The following is a 19,663-nucleotide window of genomic DNA, read 5'->3' as shown; positions in this document are numbered from 1 at the left end:
ATGTTTGACCTTGAAGCGTTTGTTCAGGCTCCTTCTGTGGATGCTTTGTTATCTAGTACGCGCGATGATCTTGTCCGTATCGTCGGCCACTATAAGCTGGAAGTACGTTGTGAAAAATACGGTCCTTGCAGTCCGTACCCACACGCAGGATGAGCGGCTAGGACTCACTGAGGTGAAGTGATGATGGGGTGAAGACACAGCAAGCAAACGTGGATTTTGGTGGAGTGCAGATTTATTTACAGTGCGAAAACAGTGCAAACAAAAAGACTTGACGACAAAACAAAATTCAACCAACCGGTTTCTTAAGCAATAGCAGTCACAGTTCTAAACTCTGTATTGTCCAGACTTCTCACACAGCACCTCTCCTTAGACTCTCTCACACCATGAAATGAGCCAGCCTTAAATAGGCCAGCCAATTACCCAATCAAGATTATGTTTGATTGCAGACTTTTAACAGGGTAAAACACAGCAGTTAGGGGAAAAGGAGAGGTCTCCTTTTCACATTTCCCTCCACCTCTGGAGGCTCGTCACTGTGGTGGCGAGACAGAAAACCTGCCACCGGGGTCTGTGACTGCACCAAGGGTCAGGGGAGAGACCGCACAGAGTGCTAAGGGGCATACAGCACCGAGTGCTGGGGACATTACAGCACCGAGTGCTGGGGGACATTACAGCACCGAGTGCTGGGAACACACAACCTCAGCAGGTTGCAGGGGGAGATATAGCACAAAGTGCCAGGGAGTTCGCAGCCTCACAGCAAGCTGCCGCACAACGTGCCAGGGAAGACAGGGGTACCAGGGACAGAACAGCACCGAGTGCTGGGGGAACAAAACAGCACCGAGTGCTGGGGGAACAGAACAGCACCGAGTGCTGGGGGAACAGAACATACGAAAGTACATTAAAATTCAGCCTCACATCAAGCTGACGCACTATGTGCCAGGGAACATACAACACTAACCGGCACTGAGTGCCAGGGGAGGGACAACCTCTCAGCGAGTTGCCCTGGGTCTACTGGAGTCCTGGAAGTGGAGTCCTTTGCTTCAGGATGGGCCACCAGGAAAGAGTCAAACACTTCTGCTGCCTTCGGTCCTGTGGCTGAAGGTTTGCATCTGATCCTTTGCCAGCACACTTCCACACAATACTGTTCCACATAGTCATCTTCCTCCAGCCTTGGCCTGGCTGTTCTGGTCCAGGCTGCCAAAGATGGCAAGCTGGCGGTGTTGCCGGCATTCGCGGGCTGCTGCCGACGCTGCTGGTGGCGCTGCTGGTGATCGTAGGGCTGCGGGTGCCATTAGCACTCGACCTCGATCACCAGGGTGCTGCTCCCCCACTTCCCACTTCTGACACCAACTGTGAAAAATACGGTCCTTGCGGTCCGTACCCACATGCAGGATGAGCGGCTAGGACTCATGGAGGTGAAGTGATGATGGGGTGAAGACACAGCAAGCAAACGTGGATTTTGGTGGAGTGCAGATTTATTTACAGTGCGAAAACAGTGCAAACAAAAAGACTTGACGACAAAACAAAATTCAACCAACCGGTTTCTTAAGCAATAGCAGTCACAGTTCTAAACTCTGTATCATACCTGCAAACTCAAAAGGGCTGAAAAAGGTGACAAATTTCCGAAAGACGCCCCCCCCCCCCCCCGCAGAAGATTTGAAAAAGATTTTACATTTTAACACGTAAATGAAGGGATATCGGGAATAACCGACATTTCCATTACATGCACATGGGTAGACCTGCAATAATGAATAATGAATATTATCATATTATATTATAATAAACATGTAGTTACATATTAATTTACATATTTACATATTAAAATGACATAGTCCTAACAGTAGGCCTACCAGCTGTTTTGAGTTAAGGCCATGTTTAGCCTAATTGGATAACTTAATGATGGAGAAGATATTTTCAGACCTGCCCCTTGAAGAAATGTCAGTATTACCTCAAACCAGGGAAAACACATTGCCCACCTTGGCCTTCATGTATGCAGCCAAAAACAGACCAAACAACATAAATGTTGACAATCTGTTAAAGCCTAATCCTTATCTATAAAAATTACAGGTGTTGACAGAAAGGGACTGTGGCTATTCCATTTAATTATCAAGAATTATGATCTATATGCTACACAGAAAACAAACAAATTAAAACACCTATCACTGAGCAAGTCAAAATATTTTGCTAGGTCCACTTTCAGATTTGTTGCAAATAGCTACATTTGGCCTTGGAAAGGTCTGCGCTCCCTGAGAACGTCATGTCTAACCATCATCGACACATGGAAAATATCATGCTAAATGAAATAACTCGTGAACAAGCAATAACTTTCCAAGACAATATTAAACTATTAAGCCGAGCTAAATTCACAATCGCACTCAGTGCAGAGTCGTTTTGTTTCGCAAAGCAATTCAAAACGGCCAGCTGCGAGAACGTGAATTTGTGAGTAAACACTTGTTAACCTCACCTCAGCAAGTCTTTCATTTAACCCACCGAGGGCAAGAGAAAAGTATCCTAACAATATGATGTTTTACCTTGAGTTTATAGTCAGAGAGAGTGTAGCATGTGGCCTGTGTTTGTTAGCTAACATTTTCTTTTTTTCCTTGGTCATATCGCTGCTGCAGGCCATAGCAGGCAGGCTATGCGTAACAGAAAGTAAGGGAGATAAAGCCCGCCCTCAGAAACAACTGATAGGCCTTCAAAAATAGCACAGAGAGGCCAATCTCGCATGAAATCGACGATAGTCTCACTCCAGACTACCCCCCCAAAAGAAAACTCTTCGGATCTACACGATTTACGTGAATGACATATTTTGATTCAAAAACGGCGATTTTCGCCGAAAGGTGACTAGTTTGCAGGTATGCTGTATTGTCCAGACTTCTCACACAGCACCTCTCCTTAGACTCTCTCACACCATGAAATGAGCCAGCCTTAAATAGGCCAGCCAATTACCCAATCAAGACCATTTGAGAGGGGTGAACCATTTGAGAGGGGTGAACCATTTGAGAGGGGTAATGGTCTGTACCAATATCCCTCTACTGTTAAAATCTTTCCCATTGCAAAGACACATACATACACAAGACATAAACACATACACAGCCACAAAATTGAAACTTAGTGTAGGTGGGTGTATGTTTGATTGCAGACTTTTAACAGGGTAAAACACAGTTAGGGGAAAAGGAGAGATCTCCTTTTCACATACGTGGTTCGCCTTCTAAGGGGGAACTCTTCAATAAGCTGGTGGCTGACTTGCGTGAACTTGGAGTGCTGGATAAAGGAAGTCCTGAAAGCCCTTCTCGGCCGACTCCGGGTAAATCTGTTCCCCTTTCTGATCCTACACCTACTAAGAGTGCTTTAGAATGGAAGTGTCTAGAGCTTCGTGAAAAGGAAATAGCTTGGGAAGGTGAGGAATCGCAACTAGAGGCTGATAGACTAGCAGTATGCGAGTGTGAGCGCAGAGAGCATGAGTTAAGAATGAAAGACTTGGAGATGACCCAGGCTATTCGGTTTAAAGAATTAGAGATCAAAGCTCACGAATCTGGTGTTAATATCCCTGTCACTCATTTCAATGTCACACGGAATATTAGGCTTGTTCCTCCTTTTAACAAGAAGGAAGTGGATACGTTTTTTGCACATTTTGAACGAGTTGCTACAGTTCTTAAATGGCCTTGCAAAGTGTGGTCAATGACGTTACAAAGCATATTCCAAGGCACGGCCCAGCAGGCCTACTCCTCTTTATCTTTAGAAGATGCTGCGGATTGTGATAAAGTAAAGCAAGCGGTGTTGCACATTTACTCGCTTGTGCCCGAAGCTTACAGGCAGAAGTTTGATTCCCTCTCTGATAGAGCAAAGTGTATTTGTAACTGTGGCTGATGATTGCATGTGTCCGTACCTTCACCACCAATGTTAGCTTCCAGTGTGCTGCCAATTGTATCCAGTGCATCAAAATTGCTCACATGAAACATGTGGTCTGATGCTGGAGAAGACGCGATGCTCCTGAGGTCATCCTGTGTGTCTGAAGTGCTAAAGGCATCACCAACCTATCATTGGTTGGTGATGGAAGGAAGAGAATTATTATTGTGCAAATAACATCGGAATCATGTAGTCATGGAAAGGGAGCAAAATACTGATGAAAATGTATGTGTGCTTTATCACAACCAAACACAATGTACTCAAATTTACCTTAAATTACCCCTGAAAATATACCAAAACCACTTAATTTCCAATAAACGGCCCTTAATTTGTAAAACAGGCTTAATTTGACCTTTAAATGCCATTTGAGTGTGAAACCCCTTAATCTTACATTTAAGGTGTCAAGTCAGGGGTTCCCTTTGTTTGTTGTGATTAAGGGGGTAATTTAGGACAATTTAGGGGGGTAATTGAAGTATCTCTTAATATCATAAGGCTTTTCTCCTTAACCTATGCACATTTTTAATTAAAGACTACCTATTTATAGAATGGTTTAAAGGTCAAAAGTACGGCATTTATAAGGGGTGAAATTAAGGGGTTTTGTTTCATACTGTAAGGTGCTGTAAATAAATGCATCAGCTGAATAAATAAATGTGAATGTGCACATATTGGGTAACACCTCATACCCCAATAGCGTATCTAGTAATATTTTTCCCATCAGCCAGCGCCATGACAACGGGATATTTTTGAGAATCAGGGGATTGCCCATCTGTGATGACAATTAGGATCCGTTTGGCATCAGGTCTCGCTCCAGCAGAAGATTCAAATAAATCATTCCTGTGTAAATGAGTATAACTTCATAATAAATAACACTAAGTCATAAATAAGATAAATGAGTTATCTCATTTTAAATGATAAAATCCCAACAAAGGTGATTTTTTTTGTACAGTTTCTATGAGAAAAGATTAGAGATGATTAGAGAAAAAGTGGTAAAGGTTTGAGATGAAAGTCTCGGGCAGGAGCCTAATAGGTAAGATAGCATAGGTCTTCATTAAGACTTACACAACTGTGTGGATAGCTCTTGCGGTATATGTGCCTCCTGCTGTCTGTGTGATACTGTCCACCTGATATTCCCATCCTGTTCTCTGAAAATTATCAAAGTCCACATGGATGATGGCACTGTTGGAGTACTGTGCAAAGGCGAACTGCTGAAACAAAATGAGAAATTTTATGTGTGCTGGAAATGTACTTGATATACGGACAATTAATTAATAGTTTATAATATTATTAGTTTTTTACAATAGTTAGTTAATTACATATATTAATAGAGCTAAAGACTCACTAAGGTTTTAGAATTCAGGAGCATTCTGGTAACATTTTTCACAAACAATTTCATGGTCAAGAACTGGTATGGCTGCACGCTCCCAGAGCCGTCCAGCAGGAAGGCAATGTCTGCGTCTGAAGAGGGAGAATATGACAGATGATTATGGTTCATCAGCTTCTGTCTGCTTCAAAAAGGCTATGAGAATGCAACTCACAAGACACAGGGGAATTGTCAAAGTCAAATTGAAATGATTTAGCAATATCTCAACAATATGTGGAAACTGATACATCAAAAGCGTAGCCTGACGTAGCCATACTAAGTTCTGTTCAGAATTTCCATCTGGTTCTACATGATTATGGGGCACACTCACAGCAGGTTTCATGTCAAGGAACTAAAGATACTGCTGAGATAGATGACACAGCTAGTAAGTTTTAAATCCAAACAACATATCAACAGTTACAACCAAAACTGCATCTTTGCTAATTGCAGCACTAGAGATCAAATCATAGCACTTAAAGGTCACAACACTCCTCACAATGGGGTCCTAAGTCTGTGTACTAAGTTTGGTTTTGATACAATAAAGCGTTGCAAAGATATGAGTCCACTTCCTGTTTGTTGGCTTTGCCGCTGACTTCGATTGGCTATGGCTGGCCGAATGCTTTTGAAAATGAAAAAAAAAACCTCTATAATCATTATATGTGAAGAACATTTGTGGCCTGTGAAAATTTTGTTTTCGATACAATCCAAAATGACCAATATGGCGGAAATTGACATCATAGCCTTGACCTCCCTCCCCTTGAGTCAGTGCCTTGAACTCTGCCTGGTCCAAGGATTCCAAATAATATACAAATATTTATATTATATATTATATTTATATACAAATAAATAAACAAATTTATATAAATAAACGTGTCTTTGTAAATATATTTTCAAGATTTGAAAATAAATATGCTTGACTTTGTATGTGGAATCTGCATTTGTGAATCTCCTTTTTGCTTTTATGTCGATGACGTAATTTTGAGACATTCCTACTGCACACCAAGATCCACAAATAAATACCACTAGTTCTCTTTCAAGCATTCATTCGGTATCTCTGTGGGACACGCCCCCTCGCGAGTTCCCCAGAAGCCATTATTTCATTACGCCAGCCACCATTGGCTGGAGGACTGACGTATGCGACGTGGAGGAGGTACTTCCTCCTCCCTTATATTCTACGGCGCAACGTCATTGCTTCAGTCTAAAACCTCTTCTCGCCCCCATAGGCTTGCTCTCTCGTATACAGGTGCTGTGGCTTGGTGGCTTAACTGTTTATTGAGCGAGGTAACGACTCGGTCCCCGAATGCTACCTTAACGCCGCTTCATCTTCGAAGAGCACTGGTTTGGACTTGGCTAGCCTGTCGCCAAACAGTAGCCTCTCCCTTGCTAGCCTGTCGCCAAACAGTAGCACGCTAGCCTGTCTCCAAACAGTAGCCCGCTAGCCTGTCTCCAAACAGTAGCCTCCAAACCCCAAAGCTAATCTGTCTCCATACAGTAGCTCCAAAGCTAGTCTGTCACCAAACAGTAGCAACCGCTAGCCTGTCCTCAAACAGTAGCGAAACAACATGTCGACGCCAGTGCCCCCCCTCCCCGCGAGGAAGTGCGAAGCCCCGGCTAGGATGTGTTTGTGTGGGAACAAGATTTCGGCCGCTGACACCCACCAGGTGTGTGCCGCGTGTCTGGGGCTGCAACACGCCCAGACCGCGTTAACATCCCCGGAAGTGTGTGAACACTGCGCCCGACTTTCCCTCCGGTCTCGCCGACGTAGGCTAGCACGCCTAGCTAGTCTCACCGACGACGACCCCATGCTAGGAGCGGATGACCTCCCTCCCCTTGAGTCAGCAACCCTTTCCCAGGAGCCAGCCGGCGCTGGAGAACTGGGCGCTAGCTGGGGCGACCACCTCGACGCTCTATCGCCTATATCTGACACCGAAGACAGCCCAATGGGGATGCTAGGTGCGACTGGCGAAGCTGAACTCATCTCAGAGGATGACTCCGTCGACCTACTATCCCTGGGGGATGAGGATGGCGACGACTTATTCCTCCCAGTCACTCAGGCTGCTCGCCCGAGCGGCGTGAGAAGTGATAGCACCGCCACTGAGGCTGATGAAGCCGCAAGCGTGGGCCTTCACGACGTCTGCAAGAGAGCAGCTGCAAAGCTCGGCGTTCCCTGGCCTGAGGCCCAGAAGGAGACCGTGTCCTCTCGCTACGAGGGAAAGAGGCTCCCGAAGGCTAAAAGCTCCACCAGACAACTACTGCCCGTCTTCCCCGAGTGCCTCGAGGAAGCCACACGCTCATGGAGCAGCCCATTCTCAGCGAAAAACCCGGCTCAAGGGCTCGCGGCGCTGGAATGGCCAGACATGGAAAGCAGTGGATTCTCCCATCTGCCCCCTGTCGAACCGCTCCTGGCCTCCCATCTCCACCCCACCCAGAAGTCTGCGATGACCCCCTCGGGACCCGCATTCCCCTCCAAAGCTGACAATTTCCAGTCCGCCGTGACTGAAAAAAGCTACAAAGCAGTGGCGTCGGCGGTGAGAGCTCTCAACGCCTCATCTCTGCTCATGGCCTACCAAGTCGAGCTGGAGGAAGACTTCTCGTCCGCCCCCAACGAGCCAGCTGTGTGGGACGAAATGTGTGTGGTCACAGACCTCTGCCTACGGCTACACAGGTGTGCGGTGCAAACGGCGGGACGGGCTATGGCCCTCATGGTCTCTCAAGAGAGAGCTCGCTGGCTCAACCTCTCCAGCCTCTCCCACAAGGAGAAGACCCAGCTGCTAGATGTGCCCGTGGACCCCAAAGGCCTCTTTGGACCAGCCGTGGCCACTATGCAAAAGCGGTGTGAGGAAAAGAAACGGGACGGTGAAGCGCTGCAGCTGTGCCTCCCCAGAAAGGCACAAGCCCCCGCTCCCAAAGCACCCAGACAGATGCTCTCCGAGGCAGCGGCACGCCCGCCGCAGTACCGGATACCGAGACGTCAGCTCCCGACCCAGACTGCCACTCAGAGCCTTGGTAAGACCCCCGAGCTCAAAGGTGCCTGGGTTAAAAAGCCCTTTAACCCTAACGCGACACAGGGAGGTCAGCAAAACCCCGCAGGGAGCGAGGAAGAAGAAGCGCGCCTAGTACGCGCCTTGCAGGCGAGGGGGGGGCGGGTCCAACCAGACGCTCCCCCCTCCTCGACTCACACCGGCCCCGTTCCTGGGCCTGTTCAAAGAGGCATGTTCACTGCCCCCCAAGAGGCGTGCAGAGGCCACAGAGGCACTCGCAGTTCACAGCCCACTGAAGCGGAGAAGAGACCTGGAGTGCCAGTTCGAGCCCCAACAGAGTCTCACAAGCACACACCAGTGCCCCCCTTCAAAAATAAATGTTTCGGTGCGCAGCCAGGCCGAGGGCCGAGGGCGTATCCGTCAAAAGAATGCAAAAAAATTGTCAAATGAACAAAAAAGCTCTCACAAAAAGTCACGAGCTATGTTCAGTGGCAATGGCGTGCAATCACTCCCTAATAACGCAACCAGGCGGAGCCAAAGCTCCACTGGGGGCGATGGGCAACATAAGCACGCTAGCGTTGCAGCCCAGGCCAGCTCGGTCGCGCCAGTTAGCGCCACTAGATGGCGTCATTTCGCCACTGACCGAGCGCATCCAGTACTGGCGGATGCACGTGAAGTCAGACTGGATAATAAAGATTATAGCGAAAGGCCTACAGTTCGCTACACCCCCACCCCCGTTCAATGGGATTGTACAATCCCACGCTACAGGGGAATCTGCCCGTGTTCTACAGGGGGAAATAATTTCCCTGTTAAACAAACAAGCGATCAGGGTAGTCCCCATCGAGCAAAGCCGTTATTGGACCTGCGTGCACTGAACAGATACCTAAGAAAGTACAGGTTCAGGATGCTAACCAACGACGCATTAATGCGCTTCGTGCGCCCGGGCGATTGGTTCACCTCAGTGGATCCGACCGATGCGTTCCTACACGTCCCGATCTATCCGCCCCACAGAAAGTTCCTCAGGTTTGCCTTTCGAGGTGTGGCCTACGAGTGGCTTGCCCTCCCATTTGGCCTTGCGCTCAGCCCCAGAGTCTTCGTCAAGGTCACCGAAGCGGCTATCGCGCCGCTCCGGGAAAAAGGTTTACATCTGGCTACTTTTATCGACGACTGGCTGGTGGCCGCGCACTCATACCAGGAAGCGCAGCAGCACACGGCTCTCCTAACGGAGCACCTGTTGTTACTAGGCTTCAGAATAAACTGGGAGAAAAGCGTGCTGTGCCCGTGTCAGATTACCACCTTCATAGGGCTGTCTCTAAACTCCGTCTCATTCAGAGCGCGCCTGTCAGCGGAACGAGTCAAAGCGTTCCGCGCATGCCTCGCACTTTTCCGCAGGGGGGCTACTGTGAAATTCAGGGTCTGCCTCAGACTCCTGGGCCTCATGGCGTCAGCCTTGGTGGTCGTTCCCCTCGGCCGTTTATACATGAGGGCTGTTCAGCAATGGGTGGCGTCGCTGGGATTGAATCCCTCGCGTCACTGCCATCGCCCTGTCGCAATCTCAGCAGCCTGCTGCGCTGCGCTAAGACCCTGGAAACGCCCACTCTTCCTCACAGAGGGAACTACGATGGGTGCTGTCCTACACAGGAAAGTAGTGACGACGGATGCCTCGCTGAGTGGCTGGGGAGCTACTCACGAGGGCAGGTCGATAAACGGGGTGTGGGACTCACACATGCAATCTTTGCACATAAACCGTCTAGTACTGATGGCGGTTTGGCTCGCACTCAGACATTTTCTGCCCATCCTGAGAGGGCATCATGTCTTGGTCAGAACAGACAACACCACTGTGGTGGCCTATGTCAACAAGACTGAGGTCTCCTGTCGTTGAAAGCCACACACGTCCCCGGTGTATTGAATTTGGGTGCAGATTTATTATCCAGGGGCAACCCCCGCTACGGAGACTGGAAACTCCACAGCGATGTGGTGGCTCAAATCTGGTTGCGAACGGGGAAATGCTGTCCCAAGCGAACGGGGAAATATTTCACCCTCATCCAGAGCGCCTGGCCCTCTGGGTCTGGCCCGTGAAAGGCTGAATCTGACAGCTGCAGGACTGCCCTGCAATGTCATAGCGACCATTCAGAGCGCTAGGGCGTCATCAACTAGGACGTTGTATGATAGCAAATGACGTGTATTTAATGACTGGTGTATTAAAACAGGGACGATAGCCTTCCAGTGCTCTGTGGACGTTATCCTTACGTTTCTGCAAGACTTAATGGATAAAAACAAGTCCTTCTCCACTGTCAAAGTTTACCTGGCTGCCATCTCGGCCTGCCATGTAGGCTTTGGGGACAAAACAGCGGGCCAGCACCCTCTCATACGTCAATTTATGAAAGGGGCTCGACGCCTCCGCCCGGTTTCTAAACCACTGGCCCCTTCATGGGATCTGCCGATGGTTTTGGATGTTCTGTCTCGCCCTCCCTTCGAGCCATTACAACAGTTGGATCTTAAAGTGCTCTCACTCAAGACGGCTTTGTTGGTGGCTTTGGCTACGGCTAAACGCGTAAGCGATATTCATGCCCTATCTGTGAATACAGCCTGTATGCAATTTTTCCCGGGTGACTCAAGGGTTGTATTAAAACCCAACCCAGCGTTCATTCCGAAGGTTTTCAACCCGTCACTGTCGTGTCGGCCGATTTAACTATTTGTGTTTAACCCACCGCCTTTCGCGGCTGAATGCGCTCTGTCCGGTCAGGGCGTTGCGTGCGTACGTGGACAAAACAGCGGAGTTAAGGAAAACGGAACAGCTGTTTGTGTCTTGTGCAAAGTCACATCTGGGTAGACCGCTCACTAAGCAGCGTCTATCACAATGGATTGTGGCGGCTATTGCCCTGGCCTATACGACTAAGGGGTTACAACCCCCAGTCGGTTTACGAGCCCATTCCACTCGAGGAATGTCGACATCATGGGCTTTATTTCAGGGCTTCCCCATAGAGCAGGGGTCTCAAACTCAAATGAGCTGGGGGCCAATTCTGCCAACGTCATCTGATTGGAGGGCCGGCTATTTCTGAAAATGCAATGTTCTTTTTTTCAAATACCACACAAAACTGCAAACAGAAAGTGCAAGTGTTTTTATCTAGTTTTAGACACCTGTGCTAGCAACCTTAGCTTATAAATAAAATAAATATTAATACAAATTATAAAACAAATGAAAAGCATAAAAACAGGTATGTGTGTGTTTCACACCAAATAAAAATATTTTCTTCTCATAACTTTTTTAAACCTGGCAAACTATAGGCGTCAGGGTTAAGAAAGCAACACCATTGGATTTTTATATCAAAAGGCCATGGCTTGAAAGTGGTCAGAGATAAAGTCCTACTGTAAATGTAAAAATCTTTGAGTAAAACAAAAGTTTATGAAGGGGGTAAATTTACCCATCTAATTTGCCATTGGATGGCAAGCCCCTCAAATTATGCACCTTTCAGTAAATACTGGATTAACATATTTGAGCAGGTTTACTTTCCTTTTTTCATATTACCCACATAACAAATTAACAGGAAAACACCTAAGATGTATACCAACACCTAAGATGTATATGGTTTCTAAACCACAAGGCCTACAATAAAGTATTCTGGTCAAATCAGTTCCTATCGCGGGTAATCTGAGTACCCAGAAGTTCGCATCATATTGTGGGTGACTTTGTAGTTTAGAGCCCTATTTCTACTAGCCCTGCTGTCTGTACCACGTCCATTACGACCACTATCATCACGATTACCACTGCAACTTCCAAGCTATGTTGGGCAGAGGGTCGAAATAAGCATGGTACGTGTAATAGGCTACAAGTATTTCCTGAAAACTTTGCGCAGCGATTTTGGGTTTGAATGAAGCTCTTGATATCTAGCACATAGTGGAGCAGAGTAGGCTACAAATGAGATTTGTCACCGTAACTGGAACTATCGTCTATTTTAATCAGTATCGTTGTTTGTCGCAATTAAAAATAGTCTCAAGGGCCGGATTACATTATTATTTTGACATACGTCGCGGGCCGGGTGTTTGAGACCCCTGCTCTAGAGGGATAATCTTGTGTAAAAAATAACTGTTTTTACAGTCAATGTTGTTACTCAGTTTTCTTCTGGGGATGTTACCTAGCAACGTGTCTGTGCTATACATAATTTATTGTATGTAAGTGAGGCTCTACACACAAAATTCCGGCTGAAAGGAGAAATCCGGTGCTTTTTCACATAGATCTCAGTTTCTCGAGGTCGGTACGGAAAAAACGAGATCAATCGGTTTTACCAAGCTCAAGTTGCTGCAGCCAATAGTTGGAGCTTCCAGGCAGCTACGGTGCTACACTCTTGAGGAGTGTTCATGCGCGCCCATGTTCATGCCCCCAGAGTGTAGCGCTGTAGCTGCCTGGCTGCTTTGTTTACAAAAAAACAACAAAATCAGGCAAAATGTCACATGAAATGTTCCTGGGTAGCTGTAGTAAAGCATATCACCTGAGAGGGTTGAAGCTGAGGGTTGAGCAAGAGGTGCAAGGATCTTTGATAAGGTCAAAGGTTTTCATATTGGAAATCGCAATGACAAGAGAAGTGTACTTACTCTGAGTAGTAGTAGGCCCATCTGTGAGGCAAAGAACAGAACATCACTAGTCATGCGATGTATAACTACTTACTATGACTGAACCACTAATAAACATAAACTAACATAACCATAACTTGGGAATTACAACTTCCGAGTACAACAAAGTATGTGTGTGAGGTACCTGAGCAGATGACTCCAGCATCCTGGCGGTGAACACAGTCGTGAGGCAACTCTGAACGGGGTAAAAATATATACAAATGAAAAACAATTAAATAAATACATTTTTATAAATGTATTTATAATTTGTATAAATAAATACATATAAATAAAATTAGTATAAATAAATACATTACCTGAAAAAAAAATGTAAATGGAAAATTATCAAATAATCAAATTGCCATAATAAATAGGGGAATTAATACAATGATAAAAGAGATATGCCATAGTCATTTTATATGAGACACCATTTGTTGTTAAATATACTATTAGTGCATTTTGAATAATATTATATTATTAACTAGAGAATGTAATTCCAGGGAATTACGAGTGAAAATGACGCTAGGACAGCCATGGTGGTTGCACAGCTTAATAAAAGTTGATAGTTTAAAGGAGACAGTTTGAATATAGATTGGGAGTTGATCACACTAGTTGACTGAAAAGCCCAGGCTGCCAAACAGTTGTGGGCAGAGGACTCAATTGGCGGGAGTCATAGCTGATGACAACTGACAGTTGGATTGGTTCAAATATTTCATAGGGAATTATTGTAGTGAGGACTTTTATTTTGAAACAGTTGTGGGGAGAGGAAACAGTTGACGGGAGTCAAAGTTGATGACAACTGACTGTTGCTAGAGTAGTTATGGTGGTTGCTATGCTGGTTGCTAGGTTTTAACTGTGAATGTGGTTGCTAGGCTGTTGCTAGGGTACTTGAAGTCATTGCTAGGTTGTTGCTAGGGTGTCCATGGTGGCTACTATCAGAAATAAAAGAGTTACTACAGTGGTTTGCTAGTATAATCATCTTGGTTGCTATGGAAACTGACATAGATGCTTAATTTCAATGGTTGCTAGGTAGGTGGTGGTTTAATATAGTAGGCTAGAGGCATAGACCGTGGTCTGTTCACAGAAGTTAATGGACGGTCGAGGTTGTAAAACGGCCCCGACGCGAAGCGGTTCACAGAAGTTAACCTCGTAGTGCATTAACTTCTGTGAACAGACCACCGTGGAGTCCATTATCCCGCTTATTCCACTGTTGCCACTTGTGTTGTGTTCATTTCCTGTTACAATTTAAACGTTTTAATCGTTAAAACTATCTTGTTTGTAGAACTAATTTCTTCCGACACATATCAACTAATTTCTCAACTCACAGGACAAACTGCCGTTACTAGTTCTAAATGGATGGTTGCTACGGCCAAAGGCCAGTCGTTAGTTCTATCTCTCCCGTTGTCAAGCGGGCGTATCCCAAGATTCTGATGAACTTTAGCTTTGAAACATCGTTATTTTACTTAGCCTGCTGTCATCCATCTAGCTAAAAGCCACCTCCGTCATATGCTACAATGTTGCAATGTTCTGAACGTCTGCATTTTACAGCTCGGATGCAACGTGACAGTTCATTTAAACTTCACAACGAGTTCAGCGAATTAATATACAAGTGTGATACGACCAAAAAAATGGATCTACTTCATAGGTGTGCAGATAACATACGGTTAATGGTCGTTCTAAATTACGTAGGACAATGGGAAATTCAACCAAGCAGTGGAATAATTAATGATAACTGACAGTTGGAATAGTTGAACAGTTAAATAGTTGGATAGATTAAAATGTTAAATTATTTAATAGGGAATTATTGTAGTGGATACTTTTATTTTGAAACAGTTGTGGGCAGAGGAAACAGTTGAACAGGATCTGTAGTCTTAAGAGAGCCAGATTGTATGCTTAAAGCCTGAGACAGACAGTTGCTGGAGGTGGCCGGAACCATATGGCTCTGGCCGGAACACTTGGCATAGGATTTGAAGTGCTCTATTGTGATGCCATAATCGCCAATGTTAAGTCTATGGGGAAAATTTTAATAGTTTTTAATTAATAGTTCAAAAAGTATAAAAGTTACAAAAAAAAGTATGAAAAATACATTCCACACCTGTCCTAAGTAAGACCTACGTAACGCAGTTTGAATTAAGTTTCTATATTAAACGGTTGAAGCCGCATCAAACACAGAAAAAGCGTTTCTATATAAGAAATAAGCGTTTCTATATAAGAATAATAATAACTAGAAAAGCATTTGAAGAGTTCAGATGCAAAACCCTCTAAATCCGTCTGACCACTTTTCTTTTAACCCTCTAGGCGCCACGGTCGAATTTACTCGACAAGATGCGGTACTGAATAAAACGGCCGATTTAGTCAAATAGGGTGTCATATTTCGTTCGACCTCCACTCCACTAGATGGCAGACATGTCATACGTCATCCCCGAGTCGAAAAAGGGGCATGCTTTAAACAAAACCTTCTAGCTACAGTGCATTGAATCAGTGCGTGAAATACCAGAGCTAGTGTGCGTGTGAGCCACTTTGTCAGAGCGATATTGTCAACGTCAGCGAGTATTTGCATTAGATTATCGTCTAATGGCATCAAAAAAGTTTACCTGAAATGAAGTGTTAGGTCTTCTATTTGCGGACCCTGATTCTGAAGGGAAATATCTGCCTTCAGAAAATGACGGTGATTCGTTTAGTGAGGCTTCAGATGCGTCCCTGCCTTGCAATGATGCAGCTGGACAAAGTGAGAGTTTACTCCATAGTTTAGCTTACACCAAGCACAAACGTTGAATCGTTTGCCCAATGTCACTGGTGGGAATAATGTTTAACGGGTTTGGAGTGTTCATCGGGAAGTTAGCAGGGTGTTAGTGGTGTGGCGAAGAGGAGGTAGCCTAATGTCCATAGCGCTAGCTTCTGTCTTCTGAACGTGTGCCTCTCTGCAATCGCGGCGACAGTAACGTGGTGGAGCATTTGTCTAATGCCACTGGGTATGTTAGACGAGGTCGAAGTGCTCATAGGACAGTTAGGGGGGAACGTAGAGGCAGTGTGGGGAGTCGCAATGAGAATGACAGTAGGCCTAGTCCGAGCTGGGCAAATTCTCTCCACTCGACGCGAGCGCGAGGCAGATCTGGCCATGCTGCTCGCAACAGGAGCAGAGGTGGTGACACGGGGCAGGAGAGCCATTAGGCCATGCATAGTCTATCACAAGATGATGGGAATGCCGGCCCTGTATGGATAGGATATGGATATGGATAGTCATTATCTCTACAGCAAAAGGCCTGCTACATAAAAATTGTCAGCCATTTATTAGTAATGATTTACACTGTTGATTATCTATTTCCCTGACGATTTAGGACATATATGTGTTCTTTTTTGTGTGTTCATGTCCTTGTGATGTGTGTGTCTTTGTCAGCTAAGAAAAAAAAAAGAAAAAAAACATCAACAAAAAGAAAACAAATACTAACATTGTCTCTTGTCTTGTCTCGTCATCTCACTCCTGATCTGTGCCTTGCCGTGGCAAGTGAGCTTTTGAACTAAACAGGTCTTGTCTATTTGTGTTTGTGTGTCATCTGAATAATATATATGTGCCCCATAAATGGAATCAGAGTGCCTACTGTATGTAGTAAATGGAAAATCTCTACAGCAAAAGGCGCCTACCGCTACATGCATTTGGTTTGTTTCTGCCATTTATTAGTAATAATTTACATAGTTTGTTTACTACTTAGTATTTACCTGAGCATTCAGTATTGTGCAATATAGCATACAGAAGGTGCGGGACATTTTGGGGGGAAAGAAGTGGTGCATTTTATCATTCAAACATGCGACTTTTCATGAAAATTCTATAATCCAAGATGGCCGCCACCATATGACGTCATAATATGCAAATTAGATATAAACATTTAATCCCTACATAAACTTTGGGTCATCCTTAATATTTCTCTAATTTACAGAAAGTCTCTATCTCTTATCACTTTTAAGATATAGCCTTTTGAAATGAAGTTGTCAAAATCGAACGTTTCGAAAAAAACCCTCTGGCGCCTAAAGGGTTAAATGAGCATTTAAATTCAGGCTCCTATAGGTTTTTGCCTATAAATCGATATTTCAGACCAGGAAGAGAGTGGTATTTAGTGGGTTTAGAATTTAAATTATTTGATTAGGGTATACTATGTGTGGAGAGCATCCCCTCACCATCTTTATCTCATTTTTGACATAGGTGGCATTTAGAGGCTTTTGCATCTGAACCCTTCATTTCCTGAAGGAAATACAGTGCATGAAAATGCAAAAATATGATGTAAAATATCATACAGAGTAAAAACAAACTATATAGGTTGCTAAGTAGATGAGGTTTAATATAGTTGGAATGACTGAACAGTTAAATAGGTGGATAGTTTAAATGGTTAAATTATTTAGGTAGATAGTTGACGATAACTGACAGTTGGAATGGCTCTAATGTTTGCTAGCAGTTATGCTAACTATGTTAACAAAGATAATAATGCTAACCAAGTTACTTAACTTAGTTAATTTAGCTAATGTTTTCTAGCAGTTTTTTTTTAAATGTTAATAATAGTAATGCTGTTAACTATGTTAACAATCCTAACTATGTGACTTAGCTAACTTAGCTAATAATTACAGTGCATGAAAATGCACTGTACTGTTCTTCCTAGGCTTCTTCTTCTTATTATTATTATTAGTGGGTTTGATCCAGCAAGCCCACTATTGTTCTTCTTAAGTTTTCTTATTATTATTATTAGTGGGTTTGATCCAGCAAGCCCACTATTGTTCTTCTTAAGTTTTCTTATTATTAGTGGGTTTGATCCAGGCTTGCGGAGCAAGCCCACTATTGTTCTTCTTAAGTTTTCTTATTAGTGGGTTTGATCCAGCAAGCCCACTATTGTTCTTCTTAAGTTTTCTTATTATTAGTGGGTTTGATCCAATTAGTGGCTTTGCCATGCTGTGGGCTTGCGGAGCAAGCCCACTATTGTTCTTCTTAAGTTTTCTTATTATTTATTATTCCTATTCACCCACTTTTTGGACGAACTACTGCTCCTAGACCGTTTGAGCTATCGACGCAGTTCGAACTCCAAAAATTCAGGCCCGAACCGGTGTAACTTGCTTGTTACTTTCGTGTCGCTGGCCCTTGTCGTTTTCGCGGTATTCCCGTTTTTCGGCGTTTTTCGGCCCCATTGAAATGAATGGCGGAATGTTCAAGGATTCTAATTCCGATTGTGACATCACAGCTCTAATTGTTTAAGCTTGCACCTGGCAGAGTTCTGAGCCATCTGGCAGAGCTCTAATGGGCTGGGCTGGGCTGTCTGTGTATATGAAGGTGTGTGCATGTAACTTTTGACCCGTATGTCCAATTTTCATAAATGAGGTACCGTTGGAATCCTTGGATGAGGCCGAGTTCCATGCCCCTGATCAAACCCACTCTTGCAGTTCCTCGGAACCGCAATTCTAGTTATTATTTATTATTCCTGTTCACCCACTTTTTGGACGAACTACTGCTCCTAGACCGTTTGAGCTATCGACGCAGTTCGAACTCCAAAAATTCAGGCCCGAACCGGTGTAACTTGCTTGTTACTTTCGTGTCGCTGGCCCTTGTCGTTTTCGCGGTATTCCCGTTTTTCTGCGTTTTTTGGCCCCATTGAAATGAATGGCGGAATGCTGGGCCTCTATGACATCACAGCACCTCATTACTTGCACCTGGAGGACCTCTACTGCTAAGAGTTGATTACTTGCACCTGGCAGGGTTCTAAGCCATCTGGCAATGTCTAATGGGCTGGGCTGTCTGTGTATATGAAGGTGTGTGCATGTAACTTTTGACCTGTATGTCCGATTTTCAAATATGAGGTACCGTTGGAATCCCCAAATGAAGCCCAGTTCAATGCCTTGCCAGCACCAGTTCTAAAGATAATGTGCGCTCTGCCATCTTTTTTTAAAGCCAATCCATGTTGATACAGGTCATTAAAAATATATATATATATATTTTCCAAATCCATTCAGCCCAGTTCAATGCCTTGCCAGCACCAGTTGTAAAGGTCATGTAAAAAAAGATGACAGCGCGATCATCTTTTTTTTAAAGCCAAACCATGTTCATATAGGTCATAAAAAAATAAAATAAAGTATTTTCCAAATCCATTCAGCCCAGCTAGCTCCATTCAAACTTATTCATGTGTGCAGTTGTATAGATTATAACATTCAGAAACACACATTCAGAATAATATTGTACACATCCACGCAACACTACTTTTCAATTAAGTTGCTCATCATTGCCCGGCAAGAAGTCCACAATCAATTCAATTGTCTTGCCATGATCTGTGGAGCTTACAGTCAACGTTGAATCTATAGGTTCTGTATGCTATTTAAAGCCGACCTAACGATGAGTTCCTTCATGACGGTGTGTTGCAATGCATTCTGGGTGCTGTGCTGTGATTCGACGGCTCGTCACCTGACCCACCAAACAACGATGCTTGAGAGTAAAAATAAATCGCTACCAAGGCTCCAAATAGCAACACACTTACACCGTAGCATAATGAGGGTATCTACATGTAAACCGAAGCATTGAGAACTGTGTAAGTCTACAGGCAGTTTATTAAAAAGAAAAACAGTACCGTTCACGTCTCGTTCACATATACAGACGGGCGCCATCTTGGGAAAACACAACTCTCTGGGATGTGGCGGAAATCTCGCGTGAAACCTTGTTGCCGGAACAGCAGGGAAGAGGCAACAGGATAGCAGCACGAAAGATACACAGGATACACACGGAATTCGAACGAATTTGAAGACATCGAACAACGAACCCTTTTAGTTTGATGGACGT

The 19,663-nt window shown here is 44.6% G+C and overlaps 1 protein-coding gene across 1 annotated transcript in view; it reads right to left on the bottom strand.

Moving 5' to 3' along the window:
• The window catches only part of LOC121697867 (von Willebrand factor-like), a 169,119-nt gene that overhangs the window by 20,567 nt on the left and 128,889 nt on the right, over window positions 1-19,663 (bottom strand). The window contains exons 44-49 of the mRNA XM_042079654.1: window positions 13,004-13,054; window positions 12,841-12,861; window positions 5,246-5,361; window positions 4,966-5,108; window positions 4,590-4,740; window positions 3,892-4,034 (exon numbers count right to left, since the gene is read on the bottom strand). Coding sequence (XP_041935588.1) covers window positions 3,892-4,034; window positions 4,590-4,740; window positions 4,966-5,108; window positions 5,246-5,361; window positions 12,841-12,861; window positions 13,004-13,054 — 625 coding nt within the window. The remainder of the gene's footprint in view (window positions 1-3,891; window positions 4,035-4,589; window positions 4,741-4,965; window positions 5,109-5,245; window positions 5,362-12,840; window positions 12,862-13,003; window positions 13,055-19,663) is intronic.

Source organism: Alosa sapidissima, chromosome 22, assembly GCF_018492685.1.
Source record: "Alosa sapidissima isolate fAloSap1 chromosome 22, fAloSap1.pri, whole genome shotgun sequence".
Taxonomy (NCBI): domain Eukaryota; kingdom Metazoa; phylum Chordata; class Actinopteri; order Clupeiformes; family Clupeidae; genus Alosa; species Alosa sapidissima.
Note: the sequence above shows the minus strand (reverse complement) of the source record. Positions and strands in the feature narration are given on the sequence as shown.